General features: G+C 41.7%; 2 protein-coding genes across 4 annotated transcripts in view; one reads left to right on the top strand and one right to left on the bottom strand.

The window, feature by feature from the left end:
* Window positions 1–25,030, bottom strand: part of LOC146525257 (protein kinase C-binding protein NELL1-like) — a 788,406-nt gene that overhangs the window by 362,073 nt on the left and 401,303 nt on the right. The gene's annotated exons all lie outside the window — the stretch shown is intronic.
* Window positions 1–25,030, top strand: part of lrp4 (low density lipoprotein receptor-related protein 4) — a 102,610-nt gene that overhangs the window by 28,731 nt on the left and 48,849 nt on the right. For all 3 annotated transcript variants that reach the window (XM_085134410.1, XM_085134389.1, XM_085134479.1), the window contains exon 2: window positions 15,734–15,880. In XM_085134410.1, coding sequence (XP_084990536.1) covers window positions 15,734–15,880 — 147 coding nt within the window. The remainder of the gene's footprint in view (window positions 1–15,733; window positions 15,881–25,030) is intronic.

The raw sequence follows: 25,030 nt of genomic DNA, 5'->3' as shown, positions 1-25,030 counted from the left end.
ATATTACGCCGTCAGTCCATTTGTCCAAAAGGCAGGCTGTCTCTCAGGTGTTTGTTATGGCTAAGCCCAAAACAAATGGATCTAAAGTGAGACATGTCAAGACCGAAAGACAGACTTGTTGGGCTCACAGTGCAAATACAGTAAAAATAAAATGAGGAAGATTGACCTTTAACTTCTCGTCTTGCAGCTAGGGCTCGTGGGAAAATATTTGCTTTGCATGAAAATAGCAAAAGATCAGCTGGGACTCAAATCAGTGTTCTGAATTCATTAGCACCTAACAGATTTTTTAGTATTACTTCTACATATATATATATCCAGTGAAAAATGTGTTAATCCTGTATTTTCTTTCGCATGACCAGTGTGGGGCAGATCCTCTGATTGCTTAATGAAGTTTGGTTAAATAAAAGTGTATGGGACTCAGCCGCCTAAATCTATGACCTTAGTAAACACTTTCCTAATGGCTTTATAGCCTCAGTTTCAGGTGTTTTTGTGTTCAACATGCTCTTCATTTTGTATTTTACACTTGGCATTAGTGTCCACCAGGATGATAAAGTAGGGTATGATTTAGGGTGGGCCTGTGTTGTCACATTGTAAAACTGTAAAATATTTTTTACCTGGAATTCTATATCCTGGCTTGAGCCGCTGAGAGTGCTCCTTTTCCACCATGTAACCGAACTGGTAACTAGCATCCACTATTTGCTCTTCCTGTCAGATAGAGGGCATCTATCAGGTGCTCCAGAGATGTCTGGTCAGGTCATTTGTTTATATTTGGGTCCCACATCACCAGCCGTTGGCATTTCCTCCTTCCTCACGTGCCGTCACAGCCTGGTTCTACTCTAGTGTGTTTTTTGTGCCTAGAGGAGTGAAACAAGTTTTGTTGTTTCCATCTTCAGCAGGAACAGCTTTCTTGGATATTTTGGAAAGTATTGTGCTGTGCTGCTGTTGGGGGTTTTTACCTTTTGTTGCCAAATCACTTCCATGTTATTGAAGTATCTCCATCTTTAGGCACTAAATTGTCAGCGGAGGTTTGCACGTGGCTTTTGCTCTCAGGCGTGTTTGGGCTTGTGTCAGTGTTAGGGAATGTAAACACTTTGTGTCACTCTGTCATTGATGTGGGGACATGGCACTTTTTTTCTACATATTAACATGTTTAACATTTGCACTGATGAATACATTGCAGAGCCAATCAGGGTTCAGTATCTTGCTCAAGGATACAGCCAGGGATCAAACCACAAACCCTCTGTAAAGAGCCACAACCACCCAGCTTTAGATCAAGTTACATAAAGTAGGTCTTTATCACTTGGGTTATATCAGGTAAAAAAAGCTTTAGCTATATTTGTCTTGTTGTCTTGATTTCCTACTCCAAATAGATTTGCCAAAACCGTTTCTCTGTTTAAAACATTTTGTAAATGTTTCCTTTCTTGCCTCGTTGGATCTGTGTTTAGCGATTTGGCCCGTTCTTTTCCTGTCATCCTGAAAGATGGATTTAATAAAAGTGTACAGAGGGCCTGGACTTTTAAAACAAGAGTGATGTTGATAAAACTCTCCTCTTGTGTTATTTCCTCTCTCTCGCTTTCATTATACTGCTGCTGTTTTTGGGTCTTTGGGGGTGGTGTGTGTGTGTGTGTGTGGGGGGGGGGGGGGGGGCTGCTGCATGAAGATTGATGTCTTCATTTTCTGAAATGCCCCGGGCCAAATTAACATTTATTGAATTACATCCAAATTTTGCTTTTATGAGAGTCTAAAATAGGACCACAGCTTCCAAGGCAGATATTAAATGACGGAGAACGGCTTGGGATACGAAAACCCTTCATTGTTTTAGCTTTTATTGTTGATCAAGGTGGGGAGCTAAAATCGAAAAATAGGATCAGGTTCTAATTTGATGACTGCGGCATCTACAAACCAGGACTCTGATGGGCATTGTTCTTTCGCTTTCTGATGGCCGTTGATGCTCTATTGACAGTTGTTATCGTGCAGGTGCGTAATTATTCTCCAACCTCGGGGGATCCATAACTCGCATCTTCACTGCAGTGTGATGTGAAGGCTGTGGCAGGTTAAGCGCTGCAGACTGACAAAGCAAATATTTGTGTCGTCTCTTTAAACAGGAGGTTTATTAGGGCAGCGGAGTGGGCTGCTGTCATTTCTCCTTCCAGACGCGTGAAAAGCTTTCTGTCATGTTCAACTTTCCCTCCCGGAGTTAATCCGAACTGTCGTGCTGTAGAATGCTCTGGTGGCATGAATTAGGACAGACGCTGAATACCTTGTTTCAGAACAACATTATTAAACCTTATTATTAAATAACCTCTGCATCTACTGTTTTTTTTTTCATTACTATTATTTGCATTCAAAGAAAACACATTCTAATTTATAGACACCAAGTGCTCTCGCATCCCTGCTACACAGAAAATGGAACATGCACAGCATAGCAACAAAACCAGTTAGAGATGTCTATAATTAGCTTAAGTGAAGCTGTACCTCTCCATCCTACACACACAGTGGAAAATTGGAAAAAAAAAGTATCTTCAGTGGGAGTTTTGCTATCAGTGTTAAATTGAGGGCTGCACATTTACTGAGAAGCTGTGACCAGTGAGGTAAACAAATAACATAACATACAGCTGCCTCAGATGATTTCTTAGACATTAGGGTTCCAATATGTGCATTTGACTATTTTCATTGAAAAGTTGAACAATGTTAAGTGCGTTTGAGTTAAGAAGTTAAAACTCCATAACCATAGTTTTCTCTCTCTGATGATCCCATTTCATGCCCATAGGAGTAATCAGTTTGTTTCGTGCAGGGCAACACCGCCTTTGAATTGGAAGCTGACTGTATCATCTTCACCCTTCGCCTGCAGAGCTGTGTTCTTATGAATTCCGAATGAAGGCTCGAGTAATGATCGATGCCAACAGTTGCTCTTACTCTCTCTATCAGGCCCTGATATCTTTCTAGTTTAAGATCAGTCAGCTGGACAAGGTTCTGACTCTGCAGATGCCTCTAATTTCCTACAACACAACAACACATTTCTAGCACTGCCCTCTCTTTGCCTTTTTCTGTTGTCTCCTTCCTCAAACAGACAATTGGTTTCTATTGATTTCCTGAGCATCATTCCCAAGATGACTCATCCTTTTTTTTCTCTGAGCGCTGACAGTCTGGCTCCATGAGGAAATGCTTTCTTTAGGTTTCCTGTTCTACTTTAGGTGATGCTTGTCAAGGTGCAAGGTCCCGTCTGGGCCTTGAGGCTCAGAATAGTTGTTCGTGATAGTAGGTGGGAAAGATTTATAGTGTATTCTTTCTTTAGGAGAAGTAACAACATCTTTAGTGGGGCTGAGGTTGGCAAGAGGTGCGCTGTAGTGCCCCTGAGGAGAATTTGGCCTTCCTCGACTGTTTTGTAAGCATTTGACAGGTGAAATAGTGTGGGAACTGCGGGGAGTGTTACTTTAAAATGCTTTTTGTTGCGCTTGTCGGGGATGTGGAGGTGCCTGGTGAATGCTCAATAGCTCTGTAGGAGTCGCTGGTGAATGGTTGAGTGCTGGGGAGAAAATGGCTTCCCGCAATAGTTGTGCAGATTGTTTCTGAGGCACTTTTCTGTCGGGAAACTGTCCACATTTCTTTCCCCCAACTGCTGGCTCCCACAGAGGGGTTCAGAAACACTTCTTTTTCTTTTTGATTGATCAGACTGACATGCAGTTTGCCTGTTTCTCAGCCTGGAGCCAGTTGGACAGTCGCCCTGTGAAGTGATGAGCCACATGTTCCGCAGAGGCCCAGCTTACTCGCTAACATCCTCGGCCTTTGGGAGAAAGACTTGCTGTGGCGTTTATTGTAATGGCACAAAGCTGCCTCACTGTCCACACTCATTTTCTTTGTTTTCACTATTGGGTTCCATGTGTTGTGGAAATCTCACATGGGGTACAGTAAATCAAAATCAGTCGTAATTTCGTCTCAGGCAAATATGCTTCTGATCAAACCAATAATTGCTTTGTTCACTCGCTCTCTGAGTCAGATCCAAATGCCTTCAGGCTGGAAAGATCCAGCAGGGCTTTATTCAAAGGTGGAAAGATGGTTGGGCTAAGGCACAGCGATGGTGAGCTGCCCACGTTTTGATGATTGGGTTAGTGGGAGGGTCACATGAGGTCCTGAGAACCCCGAAAAATGTGGGGAGCTTCTTGCTCCCTTTCATGTTGATACACAGTGTGTCTCTGTGTGTTAACCAACAAGAGAGATGATAAAGTTTGAGGCAAAGACAAGTGGATGGGATAAATGCAGACGAGGACTTTCAGGTAACAGGAACCAGCCTCTGCTGGACAGTATATTGGATGGATAAAGGAATGTGTGCTCTGAGGGAATAGCTTGTGGTTGCTTTTAGAGACAGAGAAAGTAAAGCAGAGAGTGAAGCAGAGTGAGGGATTGTTCAGAGCCAGTGCCTGGCGAGGGCCATTGTTCATCCTTCCCTTTTGAGCTGAAGGAGACAGGAGAGTTTCACACGCCACTCGCAGGCATCCTGCTGGGCAGCCCCGGAAGGGGGCTATTGCTGCCGGTAAAGAAGGCCTGGTCATAGGGATAAATTGCTGTGAATGGAGGGGTCTGTGTTTGCCGTTTTCTCCTCTTTTCTAAAAGGAGCCAGAGAGGGAAAGAATTCAACCCCAACCACAGGTTGTCCGCTTCGCTTCTGGAAAACCTCTGCCTTCCAAGTCACCAATTTAACATCCCTCCACCCCCATCGCCCTAAAAAACTCTCCGCTCTCCCACCGCCTCTGGAATGCTTCAGGGGTTTGTTGTCCCGTAGGGTCCAGGGTGGCTGTCCTACAAGGTTTCTTAACATTTAAGATCTGCTTCATTGGAGAAGAGGAGGATAGAAAATGAATCCAAATAGGGCTGTGCGATATGACCAAAATCGCATATCCCAAGATAAGACATCTATCGTCCCGATAACGATATAAATCACAAAAATTTAACATTTTCTGTAAATTCTTTGAATCTCGGGCAGCTCGACTTGCGTGAAGTGTTTCCAGCTGGGCGTCATGTAGCTGGAGTCGAGTGTTTTAACTGATGCATGAAACTATACATTTTTAGACATAAGTTGTAACGGCCACTGTTTTCTTTGTGAGTATTTATTACACTGCGTGCTGCGGGGAAAAGCCTTTACTGTCGTTGTTGCTAACGACAACGCATAAAAACAGGCGCTTGTCCATCCGTAGTGTGGTTATATTAAATATAAGAGAAAGAGAGAGAAATTAATATAGCCACTACAGTGACCATCAAAACGATGAAAAAATATTGCCGTATACAGTTTATTTTGCGACACCACGAAACAAACGATAGCGTAAAATGAAACGATATATCATCCGATATATATCGTTATATCGAACAGCCCTAAATCCAAATGATATTCAGAGAATCACCGATATTGTCAACAAATTTTTGGCCTACCTAGTGAGAGTATGATTTCTACTTAGTCTGTCTAGTTTACATTAAACTCTTTATTTCACTAATAACTAGAGATTTCATTGGCTGGCGCAGACGCTGAATGATATCTAGAACCACCACTGGTTAGCCTGCCAGTATGGCAATGTGCAACGGGAAGGGCCTATGTTTACTGAACTAAACTTTCAAAATAAGAGCATTGATTTATTGTGCAATAAAACCATGGATAGTGTTATATTCTTGGATGAGGGGGGGGAGTCCAGCTGTTTTCAAATCTGTGTTGACTAGTATGACTGGTAATCAGATAGAGATTTAATTGCCAGACTGAGTCTTGCCCAGAAATAAGTGTCTTTTACATGTGTGTCTTTGTTTGAAGCCTCCTAATATGGCAGCTCACTTTAATGGCCGACCACTGGAGTGATGTAGAAAACAAAGAGTTGAATTTACGGAGTCTGGCAAACTCTCACTCGGAGATCTGAAATTTTACAAGCCCAATTTTTGCCCCAAATCCCAAATGTTAACATCATAGAGGCTCTGGTGCCAGTGTGGGGGAGGTTAGTGGAGCCCTTCATGCTGCGTCAGTTTATAACTGGATATTACAGAGCTGGACCCCAGCGCCTGCTCTCCTCATCCAGTCAAAGCCCATAAAGTGAGTTACAGCTTGCCCACATGGAATAATCTCCTCTTATTACACTTATCCCTTCAGTGTGAGTTCACATTCACAGACATGGACAGAACTGAGCTGCTAATACTGATGTGGCATGAGGCACTGCCTTGAAGTCTGTTTGAGAGAGCGCTGTGCTTGTTTGGTGCGTTACACAGCTCAAATGAATGTTTGTACAGATGACAAAATTAGCTGGCACTGGCTACATGTGTAATTTATTCAGGTGCTCTGATGTGTGCAGCGGCAGAATTAAATGGGGCATGGGTAAAATATGATCTGCGTGTAGAGTTTGATGAATTGGGGGTGTTGCACAGAAGGGTGAAGATCAGGTGTTTTTCTCCAGGCAACTCGTGTAGCACAAAGAAACTGACTCCACTGGATTGGATGTGATCTCATTGCATACAAGCAGAAATAAAAATATGTAAAACTTCTGCTGAGAGTTTTCAGACTTTAGACAGCCATTTTACGTCGTCCGCATATCTGAGTATATTCTGCCTATACTCTGGATTACCTACAACAGTGGGTTCAGCTATTTTGATTTGAGCTAAGTAGGGTCTGCTGCTTCTATCGGCTGGAAACATTTTTTTTTGTTTGTTTGTTTGTTTTTTCAGATTTGCATACTTTGGTATAGATATATTATTCTGTTAAATTTTGTTTTGAGTAGTAATGTATGCACCATGAACACAGCACTGGCCGGATGTCATTCTGTTCCCCTCAGGGCCAGACTTTGGCCCTGACGTCCTGTCTTATCTCGTCTTGGCTTCAGTTGTCATTCCGCAAATATTTAGCGAGTTTCACAACTTGGTGTACTGTTTTTCACCTGACAGATGTAATATAGTACTAAAAAATTCCTCACGCTGCCAGAGTCTAATCTTTGAACTTTGTCAGGAGAGCTGTGAAACTGGTACTGAAGGGTTAATATTTTCTTAACCATCAAACCCTAGTTCTTTAGCCAGCCAATGGCTTGAAGGCTACCAGTTTAAAATGCTGTGGGTACTCAGGAGCCATGATCATTAAAATATTTCAGTTGATTAACTGTTGAATTGACTAATGAACACTGGTAATAATGCCAACTCAGAGGCCTGTAGGGAGAACCTCTACATATAATGATTAGTGGAAAACCACATATATACTGGAATGGCTATTAAAAATTGAACCCCGGCTAGAAAATGGAACTCTTCTCAGGAAGGAAAGAGGGGCTCATTTGATGCTGTGACCTGTGAATCACTGGCAGAGGCCCCTGTTGGGGGATTTTGGTGTTTGGAGTGAGTATGGTTTGAATTTTGTGTGTGTGTGTGTGTGTGTGTGTGTGTGTGGTTGTAACAATGGGAAGAGGGAGGCATGTCAGTTGGCCAAAGAGTCAATCTGTGGATTAGAGCAGGCTTGGACACCAAGTGCTAGCTCAGCACATTACCCAGCAAGTGCAGCGTTCACAGCCAGAGACAGAGCTCAGAGCTCTGCTGTGTTTACACTGTCGGACTTGACACATGCATGCACACATGCACAGACGCACGCACATTCAAACAGTCCTATCGGTGCTAAAGCCATGACACGATTTTATGCTCTCGCTCTAACTGCAGCGATGCTCTTTAATCTGTAGACGCGAGAAACTGCTGAACCTTTTCTTCAAACCTTTCATTTAGTGCCAGAAAATTATTGATTATACTTGTCCAGATATATTTAACCTCTCATTAAACCCCACCTCCATTTTCTGAGAATGAAAACCTGCATGATTGGTCTACTAGTGGATACTGCCTCTTGCTTTTATTTTGAAGGTTCAGTTGCTCCTATGTAGCTAGCCTTGGCCCTTCTCTGTAGTTTCTCTCATCCTCTGACTTGATGTGCTCCACCTGCACCAGCTTGGATTGCAACTGCTGAACAACTTCACGAGGGGTTCCTCAGAGCTGACCCCGGCTGCAGAGGAGAACAAAGACTATTGTCGCTAGCTGCTGGTGGAGATGGCATCCAATGAGAGACAGGCAGCAATTATTGATTGTTATTTCCACAGGAGCATCTTTTTTATATGATTTCAATTATTTGAAAGCACTGCAAGTGCCCTTTCTTTTGTGCAACCTTTTCATCTCAGCGGAATTGTTCACACTGCTGCTTTTAAACAAGCCAACCAGATTTTCACTCTCTCTGTGTCTTTGCCCTCCTCTATGACTCCACACACAACACTGTTGCTTTCTCACCCACTCTTCATAAAAACACCACAGGAGTCCTCCCACACAGGCCTACAACTGTCAGACCTGCAGCTCTTCTTCTGCCTTGCCTGTGTTTCCACCATTCTGTGCAACGGCTTCATTATCACCGTCAACTCCTTTCAGCACACGTGTGTCAACCTTGTGGAGAAACTCTCATCCGGTTTCCCATCAAGCCTCAAAAACATCTTTGTAGTGAAGAAAATGGAGGAAATGCAGGTTGTCCTGATGGATTTTTCAAGTGTTTTTGCTTTGATTACTGCACTGAATCCTTCTGTCATTCAAATCCTGTATATAACACATACGCATGTACGCATGCACACAGTTATTGGGACCCCAAACCACATAAGTGCAGTGCTGAGCAGCCGGAGTCCTCACAGTAGGGTTTCAGCCTCAGAAAATGAAATGTATAGTACTGCACACACTCCCTGTAAAAGGAAATCTCCTTTTCTCTTTTTCAGTGAAGAAAACAAACTTACATGTATCCTCCCCCACCTCATGTCCACTCACATGCCTGTTCAGCGGCCGTCCACTCATCCCTGGCCAAGATAGAGTTATCTTTGAAGTGACTTCAGAGGGAGACTGCCGACTGGCCTTGCATGACATTGTCTGTGTGTGTGTGTGTGTTTGTGGGTGAATGTACTGTACACAGCTTCCCTCTATAGCCTTTAATTTATAAAACTTCACCGGCAACAGGCTAATGTTCACTGTGTGTGTCATTAAGTTGAATTGGTTCATTTTAAGGGAATGAGGGACAGTATCCACCCACATGCTTTTAGGTGACATGTAGTTATTAGGCAATGATTGGCTAAGTGTACACACACACGCACACACCCTCTTGCTGAGTTATGTTATAAAAAAGTGACTGAGAGCTGCAGTGTGATAAGACTGGTGTTTTTAATGAAAGTCTGAGATGAGCAGGCGCGAAAAGAACCCCGCTGCTGGACCAACTGCCTCGTTTTCAGACAGTCCTGCCTGTGTGCGTGTGTGTGTGTGTGTGTGTGTGTGTGTGTGTGTGTGTGCGTGTATTCTGTGTGCTACCAGGAGGATGAGCTGGTGATGACGGAGCTGTCCAGAAAGATTTGACGTCAGCTCTAAGCTTGTTTGTCTGCTACTTTGTTTACATACTCGAGTGCACAAATTGGATGTTGGCAGCATTTTAAGCTTATAAAGCTTTGCATATATACGACCTCTCAAACATGTTGTTCCCCACACTTGTTTTTTCCTTTCCCATGCACGGTTCAACATGTGTTGCTGTGGTTACGGCTTGCCACATCAGGGCGGTCTGACCTACAGTCGGCAAATTAGTAGGTGGATGTTAAGGAGAGGTACTGGCAGGGATGATGAGCTGTTCGGCATCATGAAGCCAGGTCAGCATAACCCGGAGCCATGGTGACCACAGAGAATTCAGTGAATGTGTTCCTTGAGCGTTGGTAGCAGCTTTACAGCTTCCATATGCCGTGAAAGAGAGAGATCCAGATCACGAGAAAGGGCTCATAGCCTGAGGTACGCAGTTTATATTCATAAATGCACCACTAATCGATTTCTTTCTATGAGTCTAAAAACTGAAAGGTAATAAATCCTCTGAGAATGATCATCAAGTCTTTATGGACCATTTTGAACTTTTTAAGCGTATTGTTTTAGTTTTACGGGCCATTTAATGTGCGGTTCAGTTTCACCACTGTCATCGGCCATGTTTTCAGCAGCGGCCACAGAAAACAAAAAGTATGAGCCACCTGTCCCAGACCAAAGCGGAGCTGAAAGGTTGGCTGTTATCTGATTTACTATCATCACATGGGCAGGAAGAAGCTGAATTGATTGGTCGAGCTGTTACAGGGTGTCACGCAGACAATCTGTTGTACTGAAGAAGCTTTCCTTTTGCAGAAAGGTGGGAAAAGAAACAACGCTTTCTAGCAGCAAATATTACCATAATTCCCGGACTACAGAGCGCACCTGATTAAAAGCCGTATGCGTTTCACTCGTAATATGAGATATTTACACAGAAATATTACACGTGAGGATTTTTAACATTTAATTTAATCTGTAAGGTAACATAAACGTTATGGTAACATACAAAAAATGTTTCTTTTCCTCGAACAGCGCCTGTAACACGGCTACCTTTACCGATACATACGTATACTTAACACACAAATTACGTTGCTTATGTTTTTTTTACGGAACAGTGCACAAACAACATTACAACGTCTCTTAACAATCGGTAAAAATATATACCGTATATATACTACTTATCAATTTTATTGGTCTACTGTTACCAGGCAAAATGTTTTTGGCCGCATGAAAAAAAAAAAGGCATTAGCCGCACATCAGTATAAGCCGCAGTGTTCACAGTGTGGGGGGAAAAGTAGCGGCTTATGACCCGAAAACTACGGTACTTTTCTGCTCTGATCTTGTCTTGTTCACAGATTATCAAATTATAGACATTCAGATTTTTTTTCTTTTAAAGGTAATAACCATCTGGTTGAATCTGTAGAGCGTGTAAATTTGATTTATGTTCTTTCAGGCACTTTTGTATTGGGATATAAAGCCAATTTAAATAGAAGATGGGATTGAAATGGGATGAAATTAAAACTCGGATAAGCTTGTATATGCTAGAAATATGCTAGAAATATTACTGTGTACTAAGGATGGGTCATTTAGGCCTAGGAAAATCCGAATATACTGATAATGAAGTTTGTCTCCCTCAGAAAGCCAAAACAGCATTGCAGCTCTCTTGTTCTCTGTCAGTCATGAATGAGAACCACTGCAGGTGAACAGCTTTTCCGTGTATGCAAGCAGTCAGGCGTCTCATTCTGTCAGCAGTCTCACGCGGCGAGGAGTGACGAATGCTGGACGTTGTTGGCCGACAGCGAGCCGGGACGCCAGTTGTGTCCATTCTCAGTATGCAGTGCTGCGCAGTGCTGCATGAATGTGGCCGGTTTTGGATGGTTCGGGCTGAACAGTTGCTGACACGCTGAGTCGCAGCTGTTTCTCTCTTAGGCTGTGCTTTTACAGCTCGGCACCAGCAGCCGAAGGGTGGCAGGAAGAACAGAAGACGCACACAAAAGGCCGGACTCCTTCCTTGTGCGCTCCCCTCCTATACTCTGCATCAGATGATTCACCCCCACCAACCCCCATCCCTCCGCCCAAACCCAATTTCCTGCTTATCACTTTTTTACAGCCACGCACTCGCGCACTGCAAAAAAGATACCGCGCCGACCCTCCAGGTAGACTCCAGGGAGGTCCACGCCTAATTAACTGGCAGCCTTTTGACATTGTTCAAAGCATGCGGCCACCCGCTCTCCAGGCCAGAGTTACCATTGTGTGTTTTGGCCCAACTGCTCTCTCTTCAACACTTCACACTCGTCATTGAGCTATTTAACAACAGCAAATTGTAAAATGGTGAAACATAGCTTGAATATACCACCTGGTTAGATCTGAGGCTCTCGCGCCACCCCAGCTTCCGGCTCGGTCCTTGCTGTAGGTGGGTCTGGGTTTAAACATGGCATCCACGTTGGTTTGTGGGATTTTGTCTGTGTTTACCTTTTTGGGGACCACCTGTCTTGTTCCATACCAGGCCTGTTTAGACAGTGTAAGGCCATAGTGACCGGCAGTGGAGGATCTTTGGTGGTCTTTGGTTTCTTTTTCTCTGCCTGAGGTTTTTTTTTTTCTTTCCTGAGTCACAACTCACACACTGGGCTCTACCAGCAGCAGGTGATGGGAGAGATTGATTATCTGTGTCTCTGCTTAAAAATGACTGTCAAACCAATCCACAGAGCGGGATATAGCTTAAAAATATCTACATGTACATTTAGACCAACGTCTATCCTTGAGTAACACTAAACAAAGCAAAGCTTCTGCTACACACACACACTCACAGTCACCCACACAATTACAGTCACAATCCAGATTCTCTTTGTTGGAAACCTTTTGAAAGTCAAGTTTGATAATATCAAGGTATTTCCCCCCCAAAAAAGTTGATACTGGTTTTGGAGCTTTTTGTGTCTTAAACTTGTTGCTATCGGTTTTCCAAACTCACATTTCAGGTGATTATAGTGTATGTGCTCCTCAGCCTTTATTCAGATGATGTATTGTTGCTAAACTTGTGCTTACAACTCAAAGTGATCCTCTGTCTTTAGAAAACAGCCCAGCTTGTGATCTGCTATCTGTGTGATTCATCAGAGGCTTGTCATGCTGGCGCTCTTGAAAGCACCGGCCTGCTAGGCCTGGCTGCTGCATAGTGTTTGTGTTTGTTTTGTGGCTTTTTTTTTTGTCTGCAGCCTTACATAACAATCTAGGGGTGATGATTCCCTCTTTATTTTCCTGCTAGGTTCACCCTCTCATTATAGACGGTATAAATGTCTTTTTGTATGCCCTCTGACCGAGCATTTACCCGTCATCATAAGCCTCATCGAGGAACATCGGCATCTTCTTTGCTTCATACATTTTTGGTTTTAAAGTTGTGATTACTTTCACTGACGGGGTTACGCGAACGTTTGCTGTATTTACTGGCATTTAACCCTTAAGATTTTATTTTTTCCATTTTGCTCCATGTTCACATCAGTTCACAGGACGAACATTAGATGACTTGATTTTCTGGTTTGATAGCTTTGTGTGTCAAGGGTATTAGTACCATAAAGCACATTTGCTACACCTCAGCAGTGTGACTTTTTGTTCGTGACATAGTGTTGGCAACATTGTAAAACAACGGCTCTTATATTACAGGAACATGTGATACAGTCTTTCCTTCACCAGAACTCTTTCAGTCTACAGGCAGCTTTTGTCCTGTTTGACACTGAAATATTGATGATGTTACTGTGTCTGTATCTGAACATTTTCTAGACCGCCACACCATCTAAGCCAGGGGTGGGCAATCTCAGGCCAGTGTCCCTGCAGGTTTTAGATGTGTCCTCGAACCAACACAGCTGATTTAAATGGCTAAATTAGCTCCTCAACATGTCCTGAAGTTCTCCAGAGGCCTGGTAACGAACTAATCATGTGATTCAGGTGTGTTGACCCAAGGTGAGATCTAAAACCTGCAGGGACACCGGCCTTAGTGGAGTGAGATTGCCCACCCCTGATCTAAGCGGTTGGAAATATGTGAGACTGTGTAAGACAGTGTGGTTGATTGCTTCCTGCTATAGTCAATAAGTTTCTTTGGCTGTGGTTGAAGCCAGTGACCTATGCTTTTTAAAGTATGTTTGACAAATGTGCGGCCTGTGATGTGGTTTCATGTTGACAAGACTTCTGCTCCAGCTCGCACACTTTAATTTAGCTCAGTGCAAGCCCACACTCACATCTGAGTAAAATACGCATAAGCTTAACGCTACAAAGCCAATATAAGCGATCTGTGTCAACCTGAAAAGTTTAACACGGGGAGTTTCAGACCTGTCTTTGATAGCTCCGTTTTTTTTCCTGAGAGTAAATGTCCCACTCCCTAGGGTCTGAGGACTGTAGGAATTATAGAGCATTCATGAAAATGAAAACAAATTTAACAGGATGTAAATGAAGAGTTGTCTAGTAGAGGGTAAGGAGAATAATGGAGGTATCTGAGGGGAAAGTGTGAAGAGGAGATGATGGAAAGACAAGAATGAGGAGAAAGAAAGGGAGAGAGGGAAATGAAAAGAAAGAGGCCATTAATTTAGTGCTGTGGGAGGGATCTGAAGGTTACTGAGCTCTCTCTGCCAGGCCCTCCTGGGTTGACTGATGCCTTTGTGAGGAGGCCAGGAACCACACACACACATACGCACACACATTCGTATGCGTGCTCCAAGAAACTTTGGGTTTGTTGCGGCAGGCCAGCTTCAGCAAAACAGACGTGTACACACACACACACACACACACACACACACACACACACACACACACACACACACACACACACACACACACACACACACACAGATGGCCATTAATGGGCTTCAAAGTGAGAGCAAAACGGGAAACCTTTATTTATTTCCTCCCCTGGTTATGGTTTGCTGTGATGTGTCTGAAGATGTGGTGTCTTTTTTTTTCTTCCTTCTTTTCCTTTTTTGTGGTAGTAAATCAGACCCAGTGTTTATTGGTATACAGATGCCCAGTGTATAACATAAAAGGATAGTAACTGATATTTATATTCGATCCATCTAATCAACCGTGTTGCAGCAGAGATAAATTGAAGATGTTTTATAGATCAAAATTTTCTTTGCTTTTCTTTTTAAGTTCAGTGTAGATTTTATTGGTTATTTTGTAGTTTACTTGTAGATTCTGAGCTTTACAGTATAATACCGTCATCTGCTTACTACTGTATTGTTATTTTAGTATTTCAATGTTATTTTTTCATAAAAATGTTATTACTATTTAATATTTTAATTGCTGTATGCCTATATTGATAAAAACGCCTATTCCCGTGCTTAACAATGTTCTGAATCAGCATGTCTACACCACAGGACATGTGTACACATACACATACAGATGTTCTAAACATCATCGCTCTCAGGAGCTAAAATGAGTCAGACTTTCTGTGTATCATAGCTTGTTTTGTTGTTGTTTAACTCACTTTAAACTTAACAGTAGACTTTACTCCCCGAGACTCGCTCCTGCATATTAAGCCCAGTAAACTGAAAGCAACACGTGGCCTCTGCATCACCACATAGCTTAGATATTTCAGTAAGGCATGTGTGTTGAAACGAGATGGTCTCAGCTTTTCAAATGCACAATCACACATCCTTGAAAAGTTTAATTACTCTGTCATTTTGGGAGCTGAAAATCTTTGAGATGTTTGGCCTCGCTGACTTGATATAACACAACCCTTTTAGCTTATTTTACTTTATTCTATATCAAAGTGGTTTGTGAGAGGGAGGACTAAAGATTTACACGTGAAACCTTTTCCAAATCAAGGATATTAAAACACTAAAAACAACAAATGCATTCAGTATGTGTTGAATAACTGAGTGACTAACCATTGCAGTGCTGTATGTGTGTACCAAGGCGCTGATGTGTTTCTGTAGCTAAGGAGCGTCTTTTTACACGAGCAGCACAGTCTTTCGATCACTCTGTAAAATAGATATGACAGATATCAGAGCAAAATATTCAGAAGCAAGGTTATATTGAATCTATTCAGAGTCCCAGTTTACTGGGTTTACTGTTAAAGTTTACTGTTGAGAGTTATGAAACAGAAAATTACATTAAAGTGAAAGAAACTGTTTTTGTTTATAACAAAAAACGGCGGCATTCTCAGGCTTTTATCCAACATACTAAGCAGGGAGCAGCTGAGGAGTGTCAAGTTTAAAGCGAGAAACAAAGCAGGAGGTCACAGGCAGGGATAAAAGTCCCTGTCTCAATACTTTACAGTTATTATGTATATCTGGCAGAATCATTTTGTGGTAATATGAATTCCAGTGCCTGAGTTAACCTGAGCATGTGCGATAAGCTCTAATCTTCTCTTCCTTTGTGTGTGTGTGTGTGCGCGCAGGAGTTGAGGGCAGCACTGAGTGCTCATGTGGGAGGAACCACTTTACGTGTGCAGTCAGTGCATTCGGGGAGTGTACCTGCATCCCAGCCCAGTGGCAGTGTGACGGAGACAACGATTGCGGGGACCACAGTGACGAGGACGGATGCAGTGAGTCTTTGTTTCTCACTTCATTTTTTTTGCTTTTGGTATCATCCTCGGTTTCTCTTTTCTCTCTCTGCTCATTCATCTACCATGAGGAGGAAAAAGAAACATAAATAAAATCGCATAAAGACTCAATGACCGTGTTAAACTCACCTCACTGATGGGCATGTGGTTGTTGATGAGGAGGCATTGAAGTAAAACCACCGCATGTTTAGTAAGTCGCCTGTGACAGTAATCCAAGTGTGTCCCTCTGAGTTTTTCATTTCAAAGACACTGTAAAATCTGCCAAAATATATTTTATACAATGTGTCAGTTTTTAATTTAAGCCTGTGTTATTTTTTTTATACTTACCATAACATGTTTTTTCCTCAAATGCTTTCCTTAGGTGGCCAAACTTCTGAAATCTTAACAAGCATCTGAAGAAGATTTTTACCTAATTATTAAATTAATTGAAATAAAAAGACATTCTCAATACTTTGAGCACTTGAACATTTTTGATACTTTTCTTAAAACATTTCTTTTTTCCATTGTAATGAACTTGTATTTACGCAATTTGTTGTAATGTAATTTCCCTTTTAAAGGTTTAATTTAAATCTAGATCAACTTTCTAAGCTGTTACATCAACCAGCGTGCCAGATGCGGTTCTAAAGAGTAAATCAGCTATTCCCGACTGAATATTATGCATGAGCCCCATGAGCAAGGCATTAAAATCCCATCACTTAACCAAGACTCTGGTTGTTCTTGGCAGGTCTCTGGCACTAATTTCACATAACTGGATGACTTCTGAATTTTGCTATAAATGTAGAAATGTTCTCAGGCAGAGGTTTTTTTTCCCTCCATAAAAAGTAAAAAAAAATCTGTAATTGAACCCATATGGATCCCATCATCACCCGCTGAAACAGTGAATGGGTCACTGGTCAGGTGGGGCAGTACTTGAGAGCCAGACGCTCTGCTTGGTGTATGCCCCGTGCAGAAAAATGCTTGAGTGACTTTTGGCAACAGATGAAGTTTGGCTGGAGGGGAAGTCTTGGCAGCTGAGGCAGACAGGAGTATTCTCTTGTAGAGCATGTCAGTTTGTCAAGTGGAGGAGATCTCCACAGCATTTTTTTCTTTTTTTAAACACCGGTGTATCGGTGTGAAATGTCAATGCGAGTCTTCTTTTTTTCTTTCTCCTCGCCTGCTCACAGCGGAAAAAAGCAAGCTGCCCTTTTATTTGACACTTCCCCAACCTCCTTTAGAGCTGCGTGGTTGTGTTTGTGTATGTGCTGATATGCTTTCTCCATCAGTCTTCCTCTGTCATATTAAGCTAGTTAGAGGTTTGGAGAGGGGATGCAAAGCGTTATTGATCTCTGGCCAGTTGAATATTCAGTGTGTCAGATTGCCGTGTATTGATCTGCATCTTGTTACTTATTTAAGGAGACGGATGGAAGCAGCTGACAGATATCAGAGCATCTAGCTGGACCTTTCTAATCCATTAGTACTGTCTGATCGATCCTCTGCTCCACCGCTCTGTAGTTCCACGCTGGTTCTCTTGGATTCTGTCCAGTCAATATCATAATCGCAATTCTCATATCACATAGATTTTGTATTGTTGTAGTAGTCAGCCATTAAAAACCGTAGATACTGTCAAGCAAACGCACCGCTTCTTCTTGCTACTGCATCCACTAGATCAATGATCACATCACATATCAACTTAATGCAGTTCAGTTTTCCAACAGTGAAGACTACAAATCATAAAACAAAGTATCACTTTTTCTCCTTGATTTATGCCTGTATTTATAGTTTAGAAATACTGAATACTTTATAATATTTAGAATCTATTTTCTCCTTGGCACTGCAGCAAGTCTTAACAATTATTATGTTATATCATGTTGTGTTAGCACTGCAACAGATTAGTGACCTGTCCAGGGTGTACCACGCCTACCTATGTCAGCTGGGATAGCCACTAATTTATTTCTATAGCACCAAATGGCAACAACACACTTCACATTGCAAGGTAAAGACCCTACAATAATACTATTTCCTCCTTCTTTGTGTAAATTCCTCCCTTGTCAGTTTAGGTTTATTTGTAGTTTATTTAGCACCTCTGCTCAGCCTGCTTCAGTTTCTCTAGCAGCTGAAGCCGGTACGAGTGGTCCAAACTGTTTGATAACTGGAAGAAACGCATACATCCATGGAAAGTTGTCTACTTAAATGAACACTTTGAAATAACACATAGTTGATGAGTTGTGTTAACAAGAATGCGTCCTGATTGGCTGCGTCTCCACCAGCACCGCAAGTCTTACAGCTTTAAGCGATCACAACTCCCAAATTCTGACATTAAATTTATTGTTTCATCTTTATTGAAATCTGATCTGTATTCCAAATATCAGACGAGAGTACATTCATCAAAGACAGGCGCTTACACTCACTCCCTCAGATAAAGAGCATATTTGTCTTAGAGTGTCTTCCAGTTCTTAGATTATTGTTCTGCTAACTAAATTATGCATTTTCTCAAGTAAAGTAAGATTTCAACTACTTTTTGAAATGTAATAACATATTTTTGTGTGGCTGAAAACCCCACAGTGCAGGCCACTTAGAAGCAAGTGTTTGCACGTGTATTTGTGTTCATGTGTCATGTTACGCTGCCTCTATTAGACTGATTGGATTAAGGGAAATGGATCGTAAAACTGAGAAGAGAAATTTTTATGTTATTTAACAACATTTTCCAAGTTGGTTTTCTCGACTGTGCTTGATCTGCAGGTGTGTGTGTGTGTGTGTGTGTGTGTGTGTGTGTGTGTGTGTGTGTGTGTGTGTGTGTGACCGTGAGAATCCAGAATGACAGTAGCCACACAGATAAACACAGAAAGATACATTGTCCTCCCTGCAGAATTGTTGCATTATAGTTTGTGTTGTTTGAACCTTAACTAATTTCTCAGCAATTTCCAGACAAAGCAGAGTTCTCCTGAATCACGCTGGAGGAATCTGTGTGTGTGTGTGTGTGTGTGTGTGTGTGTGTGTGTGTGTGTGTCTGAGAGAAACTCATGTAGATGGGAGTGGAGGCAAAGTGGCCTAGTGGACTGTGCCTATGAAGCTATCTGTGTAAACGTCTGATCTAATTACAATGTGGAGATCATGTGGAAACTGCAGTTCAGCTGTGGCTGTCTGTGTGTATGTGTGCGTGTGTGTGTGTGTATATACATGCGTGTGTGTGTGTGTGTGTATCTTGCACTTGTGTTCCCCCAGATAAAGTTTCATAGCTGCACAGAGACCAAAGAGAGCAGAGGGGAACACAGGGGACTAAGAGACGCATGTAAAAATCCTTGTTGTGGTTGTATGCGTGCGTGCGTGTGTGTTGGATAAAATATGTGGAGTTGTGAATGTCAGTGCTGTAACTTTAGTCTGAAGGAGCTGCTGTTGCATGAAGGTGAGAAGGAAATTGACTTTACAGCTATGGGTCTCCTCTTCACCTACCATTACTTTGGCCTGTTTATACTGGACCATACTGGGGAGGGTGTGTTATCATAAATTTCCCCTTTTTTATAAGAACACTTCTCAAGTTGTACCAGTTAGTTTGCAAGATTTGCTGCTTCACTTTCCTTTTATTAGGTTGTAAATTGGGGCATTACAAGTAAACATAACGCTTATTTACAGTCTGGTACAGGAGACGGTTTTGACCTCTATGGATATTTTGCCCCTTTATAACTGCTCTGAGTGGGTGAGTTGTATTACTCATTCACTTGGATACTGGCATTGATACTGGAGTCATTAAACAGGATTTGTAACTATTATTACACTAGTCAACCCAGTCAGGTACCAGAAGAATTAAAAAAAAAAAAAAAAAGCCACTAAAGTAACCTAGACAGCTCCTGCCTTTCATCTTCTCAGCCATGTCCCAGAAGCCTTGTCCCTCATTGTGTTCTCCAAAGACTGTTTCCTGGCTGTTTTTCACAGATGGAAAGGTTGTGTCTATATTTCACATCTGGTCGCATACTGAATTGGTTGCATAATAGCAATAGAGTTCATAGCAGTATCTGAGAATTGGAACATCAGCTGGTAAATCAAGTTGAGGATTTCATCCTCGGTACTTTTTCGCAGTGACAGTGTGGTACAAATGCCCACATTAAAGGAGATACTTTCCCTGAAGTTGTACTGCTTTATTTTACCGACAGTTATTCAGCTCTAAGTTTAACAGGTTTGTAAGTGGCGATCAGTAAATTAAAGTCTGTGCTAGTTTCTCAAATTTCAGAATAAAGACAAAATATCTGCATGGATGATTTTGAGCTATTGTGTAGAAATGATCGTAAAACTAACTAAAGATTTAACTAATAACTGAGCACGATTATGTTACATGTTCAAAGTGGGTGACTATTATGACAGTGTCATTAGAGTGTTTAGTTGAAGAGCGTTTTAGTGGGTCGCACATCTCAATGCCAGGATACTAATTAGCCTTGATGAAGTTTAATGAAGGCATAACTCACAGACGTTTAATCAAATTAATAACACCCCCATTCTTTCATTGACAGAGCTGTCTGAGCTCAGGGGGTGTGCTCGTCTAAATGTGGCAACATAGGCACATTTTACTATGTTTGATTGCAGGGTGTAAGTATGAGCTGTAAGAAGCATGAAGTGCTGTTCCATTGGAGGAATGTGTTTGTGTTCTTGGCACTCTTGTTTCACATCCATACAATCACACAAGAGAAGGAAGGGCATACTTTGTGAGTGTGGTTCCTATGGAAATGGCTGTAAGGGCTTATTGTGTTGAAGGTTTTCGCAGTGAGATGAGGGCAAACTGAAGCAGAAAGTGAGTAAAGAGGAAGTACATCATAATATCTGAAAAGAATGACACTTGCCTCGTGTTGAGGTCAGCGCGTTCACCTAACCTTCCTACTGCTCTCTTCATAAATCCACTCACTACCTCACTGAAACTCTTGTGTCAAGAAGTGAGAGGAAGAGTTGCACTCTGTGTGAAAAAGTACACAAAGTTTATGTAGAATGAAGAATAAGTGTGTGGTGCGAACTGTGAAAATATGTCAAAGTGGATTTTCATGTTTTCACAGTTCTCATCGCACTTAGTGAATTGTCATGCAAGATCATGTCCTTGGAAGATTCTGTTCTGTTTGAGTGTAATAATTGATTTCATGTAATAATTGCTAAAACTGTTTTTACATTTCTTATTTGATCCTGCTTTTAAAGTTTTCAAACCTTAGTTTAGGAATTCGGAAAGATTTAAGAGGAAAAAAATAGAAAAAAAAGATTATGACATTTATGATGAGTTTTAAACTTTGGGCATGCACACAGGCAGCATGAGCAATGATTAAGGAGACATTAAAGAGACTGGGTCATATTGTTGAGGGGGACCAGAAAGGTGCAGCCCTGTGGTAGAAAGAAGGATTCAGTGCCCACAGAGGCTACAGAGACGCACTTGTGTGCAGTCCAAAAGCCATCAGCAAATTGCCCATTTAGGATGTCTCCTTGTGTAGCTCAATTGCTGACTGGTTGGAAAGTAGGCTTGAAAACAAAAGGAAATGATGGCAAGAAAAAACAAAACCATCATTGTATATTATCAATTTTTCAGGGGCTAAGCTAAACAGCTAACAACAGCATAAACATAATCAAGGATTGCCCACATTAGTTGTTGTTAATATTTTAGACATTGGCCCTTGGTGACAGTGCACAGCTGTAACATGCAAACATAGAAAGCCTAGAAAGCTCTGCGTAGCACTTTCTGGACTACCAAATCATGTGCCAAGTACCTTGAGTGCACATGACACCAAAAAGGTCCTAAAACTTTCAGAAAAGCTGCCATTCTTTTTATTTTAGTAACCCTGATGTTATCCTTGTAGTTTTGACCTTCTTACAGTTACAGTAGCGTTTTCCCACATTGGCTTCTTTGCTGCACTTCATGCTGCAAGCCTGTTAATGTTCAAGTGATCAAGCCTTGCTGTGACTATCCTCTCTCACAGTGAATGTGATTGGCATAGAGCCGTGCTCACCTTTTGACTGCGACCGTTCCCTTTGTAAAAACCCCGTCCAACAGCTGCAGTATGACTCATTTTTCTGTCTTCAATCATATCTTATCAGGCTTTCAATTTCTCTGACCTCTTTTCCCAGTTCAAGGCAATACAATTTATTAGCACACAGTAACAGTGGATATTCATAACAACAGCAGATAAGACAAGATAACCTGGGACAACTAATACATCATGTGTTATTTCACCATTCATCTCCTCCTACTGCATCATCCTCCCTCACTGTTATAGGTCATCCTTCTAGTTATTTCTCTCTCTGCATTTCACTTACACTGAGCTAAGCGCTCTCTCTCTCTCTCGCTCTCGCTTTCTCTCTCTCTCTCTCTCTCTCTCTCTCTCTCTCTCTCTCACTCACACACACACACACACTGATGCGTTGCAACAGTGTTGGAGTCCTGCTGAGTTGAAAGCGGCCGAGGTTGCGAAAGAGTAAATGATTTCAGCTAGTGAGAAGACAGGGGGTGCAGAGGAGATATATGTGTGTGTGTGTGTGTGTGTGTGTGTGTGTGTGTTGACCGTGAATGTAAAATGAAATGGAAGAGGAAAATCTCTGTTGAGTGAGATTGAAAGCGCTGCATGAGACTTGGCTTCCTCTGCTGTCAGCTCACACAAGTGTGTGAGGTTTGGGAAGCGGGTGTGTGTACTAAAAACTCAAACGCACACATTCACAGGTATATGCACACACACACACACACACACACACACACACACACACACACACACACACACACACACACACGTTTGGCATTCCAACTTGTGAGGACCCTCCTGTCGGGTATAACTGGGCCTCCAGGTGGTGTAATGTTTACCATATTCATGAGAAGTCATTTGAACAACTCACTGACTTGGTATTCACGACTTTGTGAGTGTAAATGTTTTAAAAGACCTCTGGAACTGCCACCAGTAAATGTTTTAATGAAACCTTTTATGCAAGTGTCTTTTAGAGTTATTAAGTTCAGTTAGAGTTATCAAATATTTGTCATCTAAGTCTTTAAAAATATTAAAATGTCTTACTTTTTGTCTTTTTTTTTTTTTGAGCTTCAGTTTGAAGTCTGGTCTTTTTGTATTTTTCAAATGAACTTTTTCCAGTTGAACTTGAAAAAAAGTGCAGACAAGTCTAATCTACACTTTAAAGGGAATTGATAAATACTGGAAGGCCTCAGATATGTGCAGGACTTAATGGTCTAATCCTGACCCCTAACTTAATCCTCTCAACAAAAATAAGTGAGGAGTGACCACCGTGTCCTTGCATTAAAGTGATTCTCACAAGGGCATTCATATATAGACGACCCCCCCCCCCCCCCCCCCCCACACACACACACACACACACATACACACACACACACAAACCACCAAAAACTAAGAAGTACCCCCTTCTGTCCTTTAATCCACCACTCTCTGTAGTCTTAGCCAATCAGAGAGCAGCTGTGACCGCAGGAGCTCAGCTGATCTGAAGGTGGGAGCGAAGAAGATTAGGACCCCATTCCCTCCTTCTCTATGTGTTGATTTTCTATCTGCGTCCCCCTCATGTTTTTTTCTCTCTGTCTGAACCCCTCTGTCCTTGCAGCCTCCTTAGCCTCCTTGTCTCTGCCCTCTGACCACAGGAATCCTGCACGCCCAACTCCCTTTGCTTTTTTGTTTTTCATCCAAGACTTTCTTATTTATATCTCACTAAGCGGTTGCATTTCTAGCATCGCTCAGTTCATCTCCCTTCCCCTTCCTTTCCCTCGTTGTTGTCTCATCAGGCTCTTTCTTTCTGTCCCAGGATTTGACCGTAGTTGTTTGGACACATTAACATAATCCTCCTCCTCTCTGATTTATCCAACACTTGCTTGGTCCTCTCCTCCACCTCCCTCCTAAATATTTACTCCCTGCTCTGTAAACCAGGCGGACACACTTGTTCACACAGAAGAGGGCATGATTAGAGGGTGATCGAGGGTAGAGGAAAGTAATAGAAGCAAGAGGGAGAGACAAAGGGGTTATTGAACTGAGGCCAGGCTTTACTTTCTTTTTAAATCTTGTACAAACTTGTCTGAGTAGGTTTTCAATGTTAACTACAGCAGAGGTTGTGGATTTAAGCTTTAAAAGTCTTTAAAAGTGTAATCAGTGCACGATCATATTAGAGGGCTTAACTATGTAAGCCAGCACATTTAAGAATTGATGTTTTGCAGCCCTCGTTAAAAGAAAATACTGCTTATATATATATATATATATATATATATATATATATATATATATATATATATATATATATATATATATATATATATATATATATATTCTTTTGCATTAACAGTGGTAGTTTTTTTTTCTTTTTAAAGTATTTATTTGGTTTAGCATATAGTTTATGAATCTTCATTTTGATGCAAAAAAAGTCACAGTACTTGTGATTTGTATGCCTCAAGCTGAAGCTGGGCAAGTGTTACCCCATCACATTTATCTGGATTTCGGTGAGTTTCATATTAACATTGTTTTACATGTCTTAGCCTATGCTGTGCTTTGCCAGCTGATATTGATTTTATTGGCAGAAGAAACATTTCTTTTTGTTCCCTTGCCAACCCTGTGTTGTTTTGTCAGAGATTCTGCCCACGCTTTAGTTTCATGAAAAGAAATAGGAGTGCTGTGTTGATGCAGTCCTAATGTTTAATAAATGCTGCCCAAATCTGCTGGCTTACATCTTAATCTGACACAGTTTCAACTTCTGTACGTTACCCCAGCGAGAGTTTAGCTGGTGTGGTTTACAGTTGGTTTTAAGTCATTTGGAGGAAAACAAAATGTGGGTCTGATTTGTTGATTTTAAAAATCAATAAGAGCTTTTGTGCTGTCCAAAACTGGGGTACACAGGGGTGTTTAAGTGGCGCAATAGTATATTTTTCACATGGCATCTCAAATCAGAGAGATTGAAAAGAGCCGCCTGCTGAAAAGAATATGTTTGCTGCAGCGTTTGGGCTTGGTGCCAAACAATAAGGGAATGGCCGCAGATCCCGGCGTTGCGTTTTATGTGAAGAAAATGGCAGCCAGAACTGAAAATAGTTTTACAAACACAGAGTGCTGTTGCGTCGCTGCACTTAATTAAATTGCATTGATACATAATGAATTGCACAATTATAGCAGTTCTGCTGAACTTTTTTGACAGCCAGACAAA

This window comes from Neolamprologus multifasciatus, chromosome 1 (genome assembly GCF_963576455.1).
Source record: "Neolamprologus multifasciatus chromosome 1, fNeoMul1.2, whole genome shotgun sequence".
In the NCBI taxonomy this organism is placed as follows: Eukaryota; Metazoa; Chordata; class Actinopteri; order Cichliformes; family Cichlidae; genus Neolamprologus; species Neolamprologus multifasciatus.
This window is presented reverse-complemented; position numbering and strand designations above follow the sequence as displayed.